This window comes from Lactuca sativa, chromosome 7, assembly GCF_002870075.4.
Source record: "Lactuca sativa cultivar Salinas chromosome 7, Lsat_Salinas_v11, whole genome shotgun sequence".
NCBI classification, from domain to species: domain Eukaryota; kingdom Viridiplantae; phylum Streptophyta; class Magnoliopsida; order Asterales; family Asteraceae; genus Lactuca; species Lactuca sativa.
This window is the reverse complement of record NC_056629.2, coordinates 55,294,204-55,311,342: the sequence shown is the minus strand read 5'-3', so window position 1 is coordinate 55,311,342 and position 17,139 is coordinate 55,294,204. Positions and strand designations below refer to the sequence as shown.

Genomic DNA, 17,139 nt, shown 5'->3' with positions numbered 1-17,139 from the left:
TTGCCTACATTTTTATAGGGAGCCGACAAGACTCATCATCATGAAACCTCTAAGACTGATAAGGTATTTGACCTTGCGAGAAACCATAATAAAATACGAATTTCATCCCTTAATAAAGGAGGTTGATTCGTTAAAATGATTGTAGAAAAAATTAGTGATAAACTTTCAATAAGACGCCAAGTTTTCATTGAACTTGTCAACAAAAAAGCGAAAAGCTTCCAATTTGATCTTAGAAGGATCATAAATACATTGTCCATCTAAGATAACCCTTTAATTCTTTCACACATTCCATTATTATTAATACGTTTTGGAAAATTTGGAAATTTCGGCTTGTTCGATCTCCCATTTAATCATAGATTTTTGTTTAAATACTTGATTCTCAACAATCTCTTAGTTGAGCACTTCCTTTGTTAATGAATATATTTTCCAACCTTTCAGAGTACGCAAGATCTCGAGTCTTGGCGATCAATTACTCATTTTTGTCAACCTGTTTATTGGAAATACCCATATCATTGTTGTTTTTCGAATTTAAGACATAGCAGGTCTTTAATCTCATGTTTGACATCTTTAATTATACATGCCACAGCACAATCCGATTTACGATGAAACATAATAAAAAACCATGCCTCGATAACAATTGAGAGTCCATTAATCAACAACCAAGAGTTCAAGAATCTAAAGGGTGTAGGCCGAAATCCTGGAATAAGCAAGAGAGAATAGTCAGGCAGTGATTGGAAAGCTTCATATGAAGCACAACCACCGCTGCATTGGGCCAATTGTTTAGAAAAGAACAAAAAATGATATTTTCTAGTTTACTCGTTTTGGTAGCACACTCATTCATCCATGTATACTTTATGCCTACTCAAATTAAACTCATGAAGATCAAAACCATTCATAAAGTCATTGAAAGCGTGAAGCACCCGGTACATTGAAGGAATTACATTTTCAAGCTTCCCGAAATCATATTTTGTTTACATCTCCAAAAGAAACATTCAAATGTCAATTACCCTACAAGGAAGAGGAATGTTTGTCTATAACATCAACAATGAAACGAAAAAAGAAACACGTTTTTGTTAATTATGAGTACACTTCATATCTTTGTCTATAGTGTTGAAACAAGTTTTTGCTAATAAACATCAAATGCAACGCAGAAAACTATATATAGAAAAACATATAGACTGAGAAAACAATATAATATAATTAAACTTATATTATGCGCATACGCATACGCATAAGCATCCACATACGATCGTTTTTAAACCCTCGATTAATATAAACATACTACCATAACAAACAACAACATTCCAAAACATGCAACCATCTAAATACCTTTCTCCACATCTTCTCAACGTCTTTGTTTCTTTACACATCGAAGCTCAGGCTTCTTGTAAGATGATATTTGCATTAAATCTTCATCACTAATCCAAGAATCTTCCTTTCCTTCCTCCCATGTTCCCCATCTCCAATTTAGTTTAGGCCACCTCAGCATGCATGTCCGCATAAAATCTTTCGATACATTAGAAGAAACATTACGGTGGATAAGTAAAGAGACATCTACCAAGTTATAGCATTGATCCAGTACATAAGCAACCGAATATAAAGTCGATGAAAGGTCAACTATCATCAGATACCCACAAAAAGTTTTCAATCCTTCCATCCCAATCCCAAATATGCTAGCCCTCGTCTGAAATGCCGACCATGCCCTTGACCGAAAACATAAAGAAGTCATGTTGGGGAAAATATTGATCAAATTCTGTAGGGTAAATTTGAATATTCCAAAAGGCCCTCTAATCAAACCTAGTGAATCCAAAGTTAGATGATCTAGGGTATCTGTATATCGAAGCTGAGCAAGTAAGGGGTAAATGAGTGAAGCCTCAATCCAAGCTGTTTTTATACTCCCATACCTTCTGAGTAAAAGTGGGTCCGCATGAGGAATGGAAAGATGGAAGTGAGTTAACAATGGAGCTTCAACACGAATTGCAGCACGCTTTTTACACTCGATTCTGAGTGTGATAAGGTTGGGTGCGATAACATTTATAAATGGTGGAGCATCAGTTATAGTCCAGTGACATGTTTTTAGGTGGAGAAGATGGATTTTGGGTAGTTTAAATCCTCTAACATCTATCAAGTTAAAAACTTGAAGATTAGGGAAGGACTTATTCAACTGGGTTAATTCCTTGTCATTTAATCGCATGGATTCGAGTGTTAAACTTGTTACCATTAACATCTGATTCAGATTGTCCACAGAAAGCCATGCATTCTTCACCTCTAATTCAACAAGATTGTGACCTGAATCAAGGAAAACAAACAGGAACATTAAGAATACCCAATGAGGAACAACTTCAAAGTATGCCATATCATGTATTATGAAAAATGATGATCATTAATAACCTTTTTCAAGGATAATTTGGTCCCGATAAAAGATTAAACTAAATACAAATCATAAAGATTCTAAAAAACAGTTGATTACATTATTGGAATTGATAGCTTATTAGAAGAATATGGTAGAAATGAAAGAATAAGAGTTATAAATAACCATTGTTTATGAGGTACCGAGGGAATCTTTATCCTTACACTTGATGCAAACTCAAATGCTTACAGTAAACAAAAGAACAGCAATTGACACTAACTTTATCCATTTCTTGAAAGATCGTAATTACTTCAGCCAAAAATTCAAGATTAATCGACTACAGTTTACCAAAAAAGTAACGGTAGGTGATATTAAGAACCCTAAAAAGGTACAGAATTTCCGTTATTGCAGATCAGATCTGTGACGGATCTTATCATTTAAAAGGATGGACTTCGCAATATCGCAACAGCGTCACTATAGAATATGAAGAAAAAAAAATCCAGCATATAAAGAACTTACAGTAAGCAGACACCAGAAATAAAACATTCGATCGACGGTGAAATGACTGAGCCCAAAAATCAGAAATTGAAAGGGTTTTCAACGATCCGGAAACCCGAGGCAGCCACTCCATAATGAAATCCCAATCGGTGAGGTGCAGATCATTTGCCTTATCTTCAACGTCAACGTGCAACAGATCTCGGGGTTGGTTCTTGACGCCGATACGCACCGATTCAACAACTGTCAAGTTCGATAGAAGATTGAGGAAAATCGTCTTGAGAGGGGAAGTTATTTGGGAAGAACTTGAAGCATTTGAAACCCTAGATCTTGATTCGATGCAACCTGACAATGGCCATTGTAGATTTATAGAATGAAGACCTGGAGAGAGAGTATTGAAAGTCTTCCACGCAGCTCGGCAGCAAGCTACGGCCGCCGAGTCGTCGACTCGACTCAGTATTTCGAACACTAGAATTTCAGGAAGAGTCTCCATGCAAGCAGTGAAAGATGTACAAAGGGAAAATGGATTTGTTACATATTTATGCCTTTTCAATTTACGTTTACTTCTCAAGCTTTGAGTATTGTTCATTATTGCCCCTTAACTATTTACTATTTATAGAAAATCTTTTTAATTTAAATCATTTATCTGTAAAGATTGCTTAGCACTTCTAGACAAAATACAGTTCAAAAGTTAACAATCGAAGATATTATAATACTTTTTTGTTAAACAAGAGTGTTTTCTGTAAATAAATAAATAAATAAAATGTCATTTTTCTTTTCTTTTTATTTACAGTATTTTTTATCTATTTTTTAAACCTCATATATATAAGAAATCTTCGTATATAATATTTATTTTTTCATTTTCGACTCTTTAACACATTTTTTTCAACGACATTGTTACTAAGTTTGACCGCAAATGTTTTGAAGCGATTACCGACAAGTATTTCATTCAGAACAATATATATTTTTTTATAATATTCAGTTGATCGATGTTCAAAACGTGGTTTAAGTGAGTTTTTATTTATTTATTTATTTATAATTTACTACCATGTTGGATACGTCAAACTAACATATTTGAAACCTAGAAGATTACATTGTCTAATTTAACTGAAATCCTGATTTTGTTGCAAATTGAATCATTCGGCCGGCATGTTTCATGTGTTTTCATGTTTTTCATTTGTTGAATAGACAAAAAGTTGATGAGACTTCCGCGTATGTTCATAGTTGGAAAATAGTTGGGTTAAAGTAGGGGTGTCAAAAAGTCACACAACGTGATAAGAATACATGACACAAAACGAATGTGTCAACCATATCACTTCATTCAAATGTATCAATGTTGAAAGCTGACGATACAACCGTCCACCGAGCATCATCCGATCTAAGCTCTAGCAATAATAAGATCCACATCATGATGTGCTGCCAATTAATTGTTTTGCACTAAAGTAAGTATTGTTTTTAGAAGCATAGTATGTAATAATCAAATAATTATATTACTTACATCACATGACAACTATCCTTCATGACTATTTGCCTATAACCGTGTCCAAAACTCAAGCGAAGCGAAACCAATCAAATTGTTCTTTCACCAAGAAAAGGTTTTGTCTTTATATACACTATGTACGGTAGGCTCTACAAGATTGTCCAACGATGTTGGTTGTTGCCGAAGGTTTGTATCGATCGGATACACTTCAAGTATAAAGATGAAAGTAAAACTTAATTTAAGAAAATAAAGAACAAAAAGTAAATAAAACAAAGAGTTCTCCAAATTGTTCTTTCACCAAGAAAGGGTTTTGTCTTCACCAAGAATACGGGTTGTCATAAAGACGATTAAAGCAAAGCCGAAATCTCTACATAGGGTTTACCCTAATGTAGATTACATACTAATATATACATGTGAATCCCATGATTAAAGGGATTGTATCTTATATATAATAATAACTTATCTTCATTATAAAGATAACGAATCTGCTATCTATTTTATACTTATCTATATCATTACCTAATATACAAAAGATTATAATAGAATAAATATACTATGTACTTACGTTGATAAGCTTGATACGTTAGCGATGGTAGTAGTGAATACTTTGACACTGACAATTGTATAGAGTGTTTGATTCATCATATCATAAGGTGTGTGACAACCCGACACTTTTACATTGTATAATCGATCCATATATCTATAATTCACTTGAATTTAGCATCTTTTAGCAGAATGTTGGGTCCGCACGAGTGCTTTAGGCTTAGTATATCATAGATTTGGGCCTTAAGAAGGGTTAGGAAGGGTGTTGTATCACAAAATCAAGCCAAACACGCCAAGAGAGGTGTGTGCGGCCAGCCAGCCGCACACCCAACCGCAAACCCCCCTCCAGCCTCACACCCGACCCTATATATAGTAGAGGACCCTTTTCTATTCACTTTTGGTTGTACCTTTTCTCTCTCTCTACTCTCTTTCTCTATAAAAGTCGTCCAAGAACACTTAGAAGGCCTCCCAAACGTGAAGAACTTCATCTTTTAGCTTGTTATCGAGGTAAAACACTTGAATCCAAGCTTAAAACTCAGAGTGTTCTTCGTGTTCTTCACCCCTTGAAGGAGTGCGGCTGCACACCTTCATCAGGTGGCCACACACACTCAAAACATCCTCCAAAGTGAGGGTATGGCCTCTATTATCGATCTAAGACTTACTTTAACACCTGAAACCCCTCACAATCGACATTTTGGGCTCAAATCAGGAGTGTACGGCCGCACACTCATGTGTATGACCGCACACACCCCCTGTACGGCCACACACTCCAGTGTGCAGCCTTACACACACAAGTCTGGCCGCATTCCCTAGCCGCACACTCACTTTTATGGCCAGACACCCACTCTAATACTCATATTTGGCCTTAAACTTGCATAGATCATTAATTATGGAACATGGGACACTTAGCCTTAGTGATTCAAAGCCCTTAGGGTGATTCCCCATCATGTTTAGTCATGAAACACCCTAACTCTAACTCATATATGTGTCACCATATGACTAATAGGGACCACTTGCGTTCAGAGCATCCGTTGACACCCAGCACTCATATCGATCGCGCACTCGAACCCTACGTTAATTAACCTTTCAAACGTTTTTGAATGCTTATATGGGGGGAATACAAGTTGAATCCAACATGCTATAGTATCAACAACATGTGATTTATAGCTTGCAACTAAAGGGATTTTCTATATTTTTGAATTGCTTTGACAACAAAACTGTTCTAAATGTTTATTTAACTCATTTCCCACGTGAAAATTTTTATAAAAACTATTTCCAAACTCTTTCAAACTTCCTTTGTTTTCCCAAACTATATCTACATCAATATTTATATAAGTAAGACTTGAAGGACTTAGGACTGATAGCTCACCTTACTTCCTATTCTTGTTTGATTGTGGACTTAGGGTACTTTGTTATCTGTCCGACTGTCGTTGATTTCTTAGTTATATATATCATATATATTTGTGTTGGATATAAAAGCCTTCATTTCAAGTTCAATACCTTTGTGTACCAAAAGCACACAACTAACACTTCTATTTAATTATAATAGGTATAGTTAAGGATTTCCACTCGTTACTATTATTACCATGATACTTACTATAGTTAGTACTGTTACGAGTTGACACATGATTAATACTATACAACGAGGGTACTAAATACTATATAAGAGAACACTCAATACATTATACCAAGAAGTACATTATACACTAATCCAGGAGAATATACTAAAACAGAATGTGATATTCTACTTCTCGATACGACACTTCATTGTGTCAACACCGTGTAACCAGAGTCTCCTGGAGGGAGATCGGGCATTATATGTATAGATCTATACGGGACAGACACTCCCACATCCCGACTGCTAGCTACAGACACGCCGACTAGGCCCAGGGATGACAAAATGTCACCATACTACATATAACCTGGAGGGTCATCAGTTATTCGATCGTCAATCAGCATGGTTACGTACGAGTCCACATTCTAACCTTTAACTAACACATTATGAATTAAAGGCCAAACAGACTCCCTGAGGTGTATTGTACATTTAATACTACCTGGAGCCTGCATTTTATTACATTTAGTCGGCAATGATATTACTGGGGTAAAACGTTATTTTCCTAATTACCTTACATGAATGAAGCCTAACACTATATTTTCATATTAATAATTTCCTTGGGAAAACTTTTACATTTCTAAAGGATCAAACTTACAAATAACCGAGTCTGGGTAGAAGACCACTTATGCTGGAAAATATAGGATTTTCTAGAGATCATACTATTTTCAAAACTTTGATAACAGCTATTTTACTACATGATTGAAAACACTTTTTATACAAGCAAAGACAGTAAATACTTATGAACTGACCAGCTTTATGTTGATACTCGTTTTCAAAATAACTTGTATTCTCACGTCAACAATAGGCAAGTGCTGATGCAACTTTTGAGAAGATGTAGCTCTTACAAGACTCATCTTTTATTTTGTTTATACTTTTGGTGTCTAACAAACTGTATAGAACATGCTTGTATTACAATTATGATGATAATGCAACGGATGTTATTGCTTGTTTTTACTATTATGCATTGTTATGATACGAATGTGTCAACCATATCACTTCATTCAAATGTATCAATGTTGAAAGCTGACGATACAACCGTCCACCGAGCATCATCCGATCTACGCTCTAGCAATAATAAGATCCACATCATGATGTGCTGCCAATTAATTGTTTTGCACTAAAGTAAGTATTGTTTTTAGAAGCATAATATGTAATAATCAAATAATTATATTACTTACATCACATGACAACTATCCTTCATGACTATTTGCATATAACCGTGTCCAAAACTCAAGCGAAGCAAAACCAATCAAATAATTGTAAGCAAAACGACAGTGAACCACCCCGTTCTTTATATACACTATGTATGGTAGGCTCTACAAGATTGTCCAACAATGTTGGTTGTTGCCGAAGGTTTGTATCGATCGGATACACATCAATGTTGACAGTGATCCGGTCATCCAGTGGAGTATAGATGACGACCACGGACTATAATAGACAGTCCAGTGGAACGCTAGCTGGCTCGTAACCTGTAGGTGCTTTTGAACTAGGTGCTCATTAGGTATTTTGAACTGAGTGTGTTCACCGGGTATTTTTGAACTAAGTGTATTCGCTAGTTATTTTTGAACTAAGTGTTCACCAGATGTATTGGACTACATGTTCACTAGTTATAATCTATAAACCTTGGTAACGATAGACTTCGTACCTATTCCTTAGGATAATCCTTAGGAATAAATAAACGAGGAGTAGTTGATTCTTAGGGTAGATCCTTAAGAGTAAAGAAGATAATGGGGATGGGTAATTGGGTTGACTAATTGTTTGAAGATTAAACATAATAATTATATTATTGTGGGTTGAAAACATTATGTACTCACCAGGTTTCCCAACCTGAAACACTCAGTTTATTTATATCACAGGTGTTGATATGAAGTGACATTACACTGAGAGATTAAGGAGATATAAATCTCTAGTGATAATGAATGTAAGTTCTGTTTTTACTTATGTTTCTGTATTGACGATGACATCTCAAATGTTTTAAAATGAATAAAAAATTCTTTTCTTCGGAAAATGCCTTGTAACGTATTTATCATGTTTTACTGGGAATAAATTCCGCAACATTTTTATTAAAAAAGGTACTCTGATTTTTATAAAGCATAAACAAAAATGGTCTTTTCTGGCCGTAAAAATGGGGATGTCACACGTTACATCACTCACCCCGGTTAGGGTTTAGAATTTCCGAACATGTGAAACTTCCGAGTGATACTTTGTATTATGATAGAAAGTTGTACATAAGAAAGCGGAGAATATACCCTATCATACAAGCTCTCAATGAGTTTATCGGTTTGACCTATTGATTTTTGTTGACTTTTAACTTGATCAGAATTTGACGGTTCTCACATAACAGAATTGGAATCAACAGATTCAGAGTTCAAAGAGACATTTGTTTGACAATCAACAGAATTAGCAGTACTCGAATTATTTATGTTCTCCTTGTTCTCATCTTCCTCTACTTACCCTGCACATGAAGTAGAATCATTAGTATCATTCACCTCAGTATTCTTAGTTGGACCAGATTGTTCAGTTTTAACTGAATCTGGTATAGGGGGTGGTCCAAAATGAGCAGGTGTCTCTAACTCATTGGTTTCAAGGGGTGGGGTATAGTTATCATTGAAAGGAGGTGGAACACTGTGACTCCCTAGACCCTTATTCTGATTATCTTTAAATTTCAATTGATTTTCAATCATGGACTCTAGTTTCTTACTTGACACATCAAACTTTTTAAAACTAAAGTCTGCATTTTCAAACTTATTTTTCAATGTGTCAAGCTCGACAGTTAGATTGGCATTCTCTACTTGAGCATAGTTGTATTCTTCACATTTAATACTATATTCTTCCTTGATTCTTTTTAAATCTTTTGTTTGGGCCTCTAATTTTTGTTTTAAGGGTTTTAGGCCTTTCTGAGAGTGTATCCTTCATATTTAAGGTCCTCAATTTCCATAATTAATAAATCATATTGATCACGATAAAGTTTAATTGTGTCACCACATGCTTGAGAGCAGGAAGTTTCATTAGCCTCTTTTGTGATTGATGAACTCATTATTCACCAAAAAGAATAATTTACCAAAAATAGAACTGATTATGAAACCAAGAAAAATGCCCTTTGATCTGAAACCTTAAAGTCAAACTTAAAAAGTCAAACTTGAAAATTCAAACTTGAAAGTCAAACTTGAAAGTCAAAATTAAAAGTCAAATTTGAAAGTCAAAAGTTAAAAGTCAAACTTGAAGGTCAAACTTGAAAACTTGAAAGTTAAACGAGAAAGTCAAGGTTAAAGGTGAAAGGTCAAACTAAAAGTCAAAAGTCAATTTTAAAAGTCAAAATTCTTTGTCCAAAAAGAATAACCTTGACCGAAAACAAAAGTTTCTAATCCGAAAATGAAAATTTCTAGACTAAAACCGAGAGTATTTGACTTAAAAACGAAAGTATTTGACCAAAACGGATATTTTTGATCAAATATGACGCCTAAGGACCGAAAACGAAATTATTGCATCAAAAATATGGCAATTTGACCAAAAATAAGCCAAAATAGTGAAATTCTGAAATTATAGCCAAGATTGCGAGCCTGGATTCTCGGACCGAGAAGAGAAGTCTAAAATCTGAAGCCGAGATTATAGGACTGAAAACGTGTAACCGAGATCAGAAGATGCGGAACCGAACACGTGCGAGTCGAGGCTAAGGACTTTGAACCGAGGACCTCTACTGAACGAAGACGCTAGACCAAGAACAGCTGTTGATGACCGAAGACCGAAGATGGCTGCCAAGAACCTTCTAGGGTTTGACCGAATGCGAGGGTTGCCGCCTAGATCTCACAAATCTTGACCTAAAATGCCAAAACCTTTCAAAAAACACGGGATTTTTAAATCTTGAAAGCCAAACTCGATCAAAACTCCAAAAATTTGAAGAACACAAAGAACAATGGCCAAAAAATCATAAAAATATAAAACAAAAACACCAAGAAACTCCAAGAAAAACCATTTGCAATGACCCGGCTAATACTGATCCAAGCCTTGATACCACTTGTAAGTCCCGAAAACGCTATGATGTATCACTCAGATTCACTTGATGGTGCGGAATCCCAATCAAGTGAATGATGAAAGATATAAGATGGAATAAGAACACAAATAGTTAATCTTCAATGCACACTATTATCATTCAGTACTCGGGTACACAAGATGTTGATTACACACTGTTCTCTCTTGGTTTTCTCCAAAAACGTGTTCTCTGCATATGGCAGCCCCCAAGAACGTGCAACACTATTTACAAGGGTAAAATAAATCTATTTATACCTAGACCTAATAACCAAGGCCAAGCCCAAAACCTAAACAAAACAATATAAAGCCTAACCAAAATCACATGTGATTTTGGTCTAAACAACACCAAAACATGGTGTTTTCGGTCCTAGACTGAGAACTCTAATAGCTTATGAAAAAGAAAGTATAAACCATAATTTATGAGCTAACATATACTTTAAAATATTATGATTATTTTTATAAAAGTATATGTATGTTTATACTTACTAAGTTCAATGTCATAACAGTAACAAAACTAAAAAGTATTAAGATAAGTTGGACACTAGGAGTATGCCTTGGTGTATGTAATCAGATCAGGGATGAATATAGTCTGATCAAATATATTTATCTGGAATGTGACTAACGTATGCCGAGGAATGGTTTGGGGGTGTGACATGACATGTCTGCCACGACGTGGTAGCGGATTTTGATCGGGACTGAATTGAGTGGCCATGGGTTGGTCACAATGTGGGTTTCAACTTGATTAGTTTTTGACCATTGTCTTTTTGACCAGTTTAATTTTGGTCAACCTTGGGTAGTATGGAGTATTTGACTAAGGTCTGGTGTTGGTTTAGCTTTAGGAAGCTTGGGGTGGCAGATCTGTTGTTGAGGTAGCTGTGAGCTTCTGTTGAGTAGTTCAGGTGAGTCTCCTACCAGTGTTTAGCGGGTCGAAGGCACCAATGTTGTCCCAATGATTATGGTTATTATTATGCAACTTTTCTGTGTGACTCTTGCATGTGTTGTATGTGTTTTTGTGTATACGGGGCGGGGCCTGATGAATGTACCGAGCGGGAGCCGATGTCAGACGGAGTCTAGTGAATGTACCAAGAGAGGACCGATGCTAGGCAAGGCCTGATGAATGTACCGGACATGGCTTGATGCTAGGTGGGCTCGACGTATGTATGGATGATATGTATGGTACGTGGTGTTTTATGGAACTTCTGATACGAAAGAAAAAGGCCTGGCACAACTGCAAAGCGTCCACCAGAGTTTTCCGCATTGTCAATTTTCAATAGTTACTTTGTTGTTTTAATAGTATATTCACTTTGACCGGTTTTGGAACAACTCGTTTGCATGGTTTATTGATTTTAAAATAAAACTTTTACAATGAATTTTTGGGACATTACAGACTAAGTCTTCTATAATGCCTTTTTAACCTAAATATATGCTACATAAAAAGGAATGTGTACGACAAATTGTCTTGCGAGTTACATAGAAATTTGTTACGAAACTTTTATCTTTCAATAGATTTTTTCTAATTACTTATCATTTCAAGAATATTTCTTCAAGTATCATCCTTCTTAGTAAATGATAAAGAATCCATATGCAATTTCCTTTGAAAGTATTTGTGCAATCCAAATTTTTTGCTACATTATACATAATTCAAACTTGCTTAAAGAGTTAATATACTTTCATGTATTTGTGTAATGTGATGTAATCCATATTTCCAAAAATATTGAATAAACCAAATTATTTGAAGTAGAAATGAAAAGAAATAAAATTTCCAAATACTTGATCAAAACACTTTTCTTTTTTTTGAAAAACTTTATGAACTATTTTCTATCCTATATAATCTTCTACTAAAATAACATCGAAAAACAAATAAAAATTTGAGAGAATATATAATGAATGAGACCTCACAATATTTTCTATGTGCTAAGGTGTAACATTCATTATTTAGGTAATTAACATTTCGACCCTTATTTTGTAAATTTTTTAAAAAGTGGTCCAAGTGGCATTTTAATAAAAATTGTGGACGTACGTTGGGTGTATGTAGTTGATGCCCAAACCCTCATTTTTTGGGTTTAGACCCTATTTTAACATTATTATCTCATTGAGACCCCTTCTTTCATCAGCCTCCATTGCCCACATCGTCCCTTACAAACGCTAATCCCCTTTTGTGGTGTCTTGAGCTCATTTTTGGTGTTTGGCATCCATTATGGAAGGAAAGGAAGCCATTGGAAAGCAAGGAAAGGAGCTCCAAGCTTCATAGATCTAATTTTTACACCCCTTGAGCAACCTCCAGAAGGTATAAAGTTATAAACTTGATGATTATATCTCTAAAACTTACTAGTTTTAGAAGTTGTGTGCTTTTAGTCACATATTCTTTTTCTAAGTGAGTATGGATTACTCTCGACCAAATGAGTTGTCCTTTGGACGTTTTGGAGTGTTTAAAGTTATAAAAATGTGATTTTGGTCCTTATTTTCCTTCCATGCAAGAGTAGTAATGTCTTAATGGATTATTGAGTTAGGGTTTTAGCTTTTGGGCCTTGTCTAGCCATGGAAAGTTATAAAGGTGGAAACTTTATGAATTAGAACAATGTTTTGAGTCTAGATCTGTTTTTGGGTGGAAGGTCTTAATAGAATAAGCACATTTTGAAGAGAAAATGGGGTCAGGCGCCGTACGCCGGACGTACCAAATGGTATGTCGCACGTACTGGGTTTCCATTGATTTTTGACTTGTTGACTTTGACTTTTGACTAAGTTTCACCTAAGGGATGGGTATTTTGAGCTGTAGATTAAGTGTAGGTCACTTTTTCTTATATAGGTGACATGTAGAGTTGGCTTTTGGAGTAACATTCTTTCTGCTATCTTTTCAGATTGTGATGTAAGTTTGCTTATTGTACTTGTGGGTCGAAGGCACGAATGTCAGCCCATCCGATTATATATCATGGTGTATAAGATGTTGCAATGCTCTAGTGATTTGTTAGATCTGCAAGATTATTTGTTTAATGGTTATATGTTTATCTGTTGTGTATGTCGGCATAGTGCGGTTGGGTTAAGGCAATATTGCTCTGTGTAGAAGCTAACAAACTCGGGAGCAAGCCAGAGATAAGCTGTGAGCCAGAAAGGCAAGCCAAACTTATGATGTGGGCTCAGGAGCAATCCAGACATGAGTCGTGGGCCAGAAAGGCGAGCTAGACTCATGTTGTGGGCTTTAGGGCAATCCAAGCCGATGGTTGTGCGTGCAGTATGAATGCTATTATATGTTTGTATGTTGGTATCTCGGGGAACTCACTAAGATTTGGCTTACAGTTTAAGTTTTATGTTTCAAGTACTTCAGATGACCAAGGAAAAGCAAAGCAGTGATCGTACACATCCTTCGGCGACATGTTTTAGAGTTGTTATGATACATTGAATTTGGAAAAATTGTACTTGATCTTGGGTTTTTATTACTTGGGTTTGATTGAAAACAATGATTTTTCCTTAATTAAAAATGAAAATTTTTATTGTGATTTTGGAATGTTACAAGTTGGTATCAAAGCCCAAGTTTGAGGGAACAGGATAAGCACTCGTGTGAATCCAGACTCAAACTAAGGACCTGTAAGGTTTTTAAAATAATTTTCAAATTATTTTCAAAATTTTATTTCAAGGAAAACTAGAGAATGATGAGATGGGTATGACTAGCCGGAGCAAGAAAGTATACCCCAAGATAACCACACTGTTATTTGTCATGTCGTTTATGATAGAACTGCATGCTTGTAGTAGGTTATGGATCTTTAGGAATTGCATGTTAGAATTGCCTAATGTATGTTGCATGATATCCTAGGATAATTTCTTGTATATTTGATGGAATTGACATCATTACTTTAGTTGCTTAGTGTGTGGATCATAGTTGTACATAACTAAGAATCTATAGCTTGAGATTGTTTCATTTAGCCATATTTCCTATTCGTTGTTTTGTTGTGGGCTTAGGCTAGAATCAAGTATTCAACTGTCTATGGAATCCAAAGGTATCTATGTGAGAAATCGGCCAGATGAGGAATGATTAGCCACTCTCAAGAGTGTGAGCATAGGATATACGCGTATCCTAGTTGTGGGTTTGTTCTTGACTAGTTTGTGATGATCCTTTAAGACACATACAAATAGGTTTCGAAGGTAGTATGGGCCTGTACTTTTGAAAGCGTAAGACCCGTACGCATAGCAAGGAAGTTAAAAACCCCGAGGGTTAGTCTCTTCGTGTTGGTTGTAGCAGTATGAACTGCGGCATTTATGATATATACATACATACATATATATATATATATATATATATATATATATATATATGTTCATTTTCAGTATGGTGTTCATGAGATGATCTGGTTCAAGATCTGGAGCGAGTAACCATAATAAGATGGGATTGACTGATTATCAGATACCAGATTTGATTGCCACTGAGGTGGATACTGCTGTCCGGGGCTCTAGTCCGGAGCTGTTTGCATCTAACAAGACTGTGATGATTGAGTTTTTTTTATGATCTGTATGATGCCCTCACTGAGACTGCTACTGTTGCAGCCATCGCCGCCGTCGTTGCCGTTAGACGCCGAGGAGGAGGTACATTCTAGTACTAGAACTTCAGCAACATGAAGCCCGCAGAGTTCGACGGGGTCAAGGACCTGATTATGGCTATGAGGTGGATTTGGATGTGGAGGGCTGTTTCTTCACCTTCTCCTTCCCAGAGGACTAGAAGTTCAGGTGTTACCTAAAGCTCCTTCGACTGGGTGCGAAGGATTGGTGGAACCTGGTGACAAGTTCTTATACTTTTGAGCATAGGGTTGCTGTTACCTAGGAGCAGCTCTCGGAGATGTTTCTCACGGGGTGTGATTCCCTAGTGGAAAGGGAGGAATTGGATCAAGAGTACCCTGATTTGAGACAGAAGACTGAGACTATGATGAATATCACCAAGATGTTCACTGAGAGGGATTTATTCTATCCTGAGTTTTCTACTTCGAACCAGGCCCATACTTGAGCATGCTAAAGAAAGACATTCAACAGTTTGTGTCTACCTAGCATTACAGTACCCTCGCCGAGCTTCAGGATGTCGTGAGGATGCGAGCAATTGAGATAGAGACCCAGACGAAGGAGCAACGTTAGGCTCCGGTCTAGTCTTATCATGTAGCTAAGCGGTTCAAGCTCATAGATTCATGTTCAGTAGGCCATAGGGGCCGCACTTATGGAAAGTGTGGCAAGGTTCATGAGGGTGTTTTTAGGTTTTCTTCAGGGTGCCACAAGTGTGATCGGGAGGGACATATTGCTAGGGATTATCATCAGCAGGTCCCAGTACCAAGCGCCAGGATTTTCTATAACTATGATCAGGTTAGCTATGTGAAGGCCAACTGCCCCTTGCTCGCTGCGAGAACGGTGCAAACTCCAGCAATGGCTACATTGAGGATCACAGATGGATGTCAGGGTAGGGCAAAGCCCCCAAAGGCTTGAGGTCAAGCGTTCCAGCTCACAGCAGAGTAGGCCAGGGTGGCGCCAGACGTCGTTACTGGTATGATTTTATTTATTTATTTTTCTATCAAATTATTTTATGGTATGCTTATGTTATGATTCTACTAGGTACCTTCTTAGTAAAGTCAATGCCCGCTCTTGTGCTTTTTGGCTCATGTGTGAGTTGGTCCTTTATGTCTTAATCTTTTAGTAGAAGTTTTGACATGTCTCTTAGAAATTTGGAGTGCCCGATACGAGTTTACATTGCCAACAAGCACGGGATTTCCACTTCGAGCATTTTTTGGGATTGCGTTTTAGAGATCTTCAGGGTTTCTTACCTGGTTTCTTTGATCCCCATCCATATGGGGAATGTGTGCATGATAGTGGTGATGGACTGGTTGAGCAAGTTTGGTGCGATGATTGACTATGTAGGTCATCTAGTGGTAGTTCGAACTCCAAGTGGGGAAGAACTGATTATCTATGGAGAGGGTACCAGATTTTGATCAACCTTTTGTTCTACTGTCAGGGCTCAACAATATCTTCAACATGGTTCTTTGGGCTATGTAGCATATGTAGTTGATTCACGAGTCGAGAAGGAGGTTTCGGTTTTAGATATGCCCATAGTTTGAGAGTTCCCATATGCTTTTTCGGAGGAATACTCGGTGTGCCTCCTAAGAGGCAGGTTGAGTTCAAGATTTATTTGGTCCCCAGTGTGGGCCGGATCGCAAAGGCGTCGTATCGATTGGTACCACCAAAGATGCTAGAGTTGTCCTTTCAGTTTCTGGAGCGGTTGGGCAAGCAGTTTATCAAACCGATCAGTTCGCCTTAGGGACCACCAATCTTTTTTGTGAAGAAGACGAAGGATAGGTCTCATCACATGTGTACTGATTATCAGGAGTTGAACAAGTTAACGATGTAGAACCGTTACCCACTCCCACGAATTTGTGACCTTTTCGATTAGCTGCATGGTGCATCTTGATTCTCCAAGATCAATTTGAGGTCCGAGTATCATCAATTGAGGGTTAGAGAGGAGGATTTGGAGAAGACAACATTATGGACTCATTGTGGTCATTACGAGTTCATGTTGATGCCGTTTAGGCTCACCAATGCACCAACGAAATTGATAGATTTGATGAATCGAGTATGCAGGCCAATGATCCATCAATCAGTCAT

At 36.7% G+C, this 17,139-nt stretch overlaps 1 protein-coding gene across 1 annotated transcript; it reads right to left on the bottom strand.

The window, feature by feature from the left end:
- Positions 1-1,179: 1,179 nt before the first annotated feature.
- Positions 1,180-2,356, bottom strand: LOC111883823 (F-box/LRR-repeat protein At4g29420). The gene has a single exon (XM_023880147.2). It carries the CDS (start codon positions 2,354-2,356, stop codon positions 1,346-1,348), a length of 1,011 nt encoding a protein of 336 aa, XP_023735915.2. The 3' UTR covers positions 1,180-1,345.
- Positions 2,357-17,139: the final 14,783 nt, after the last annotated feature.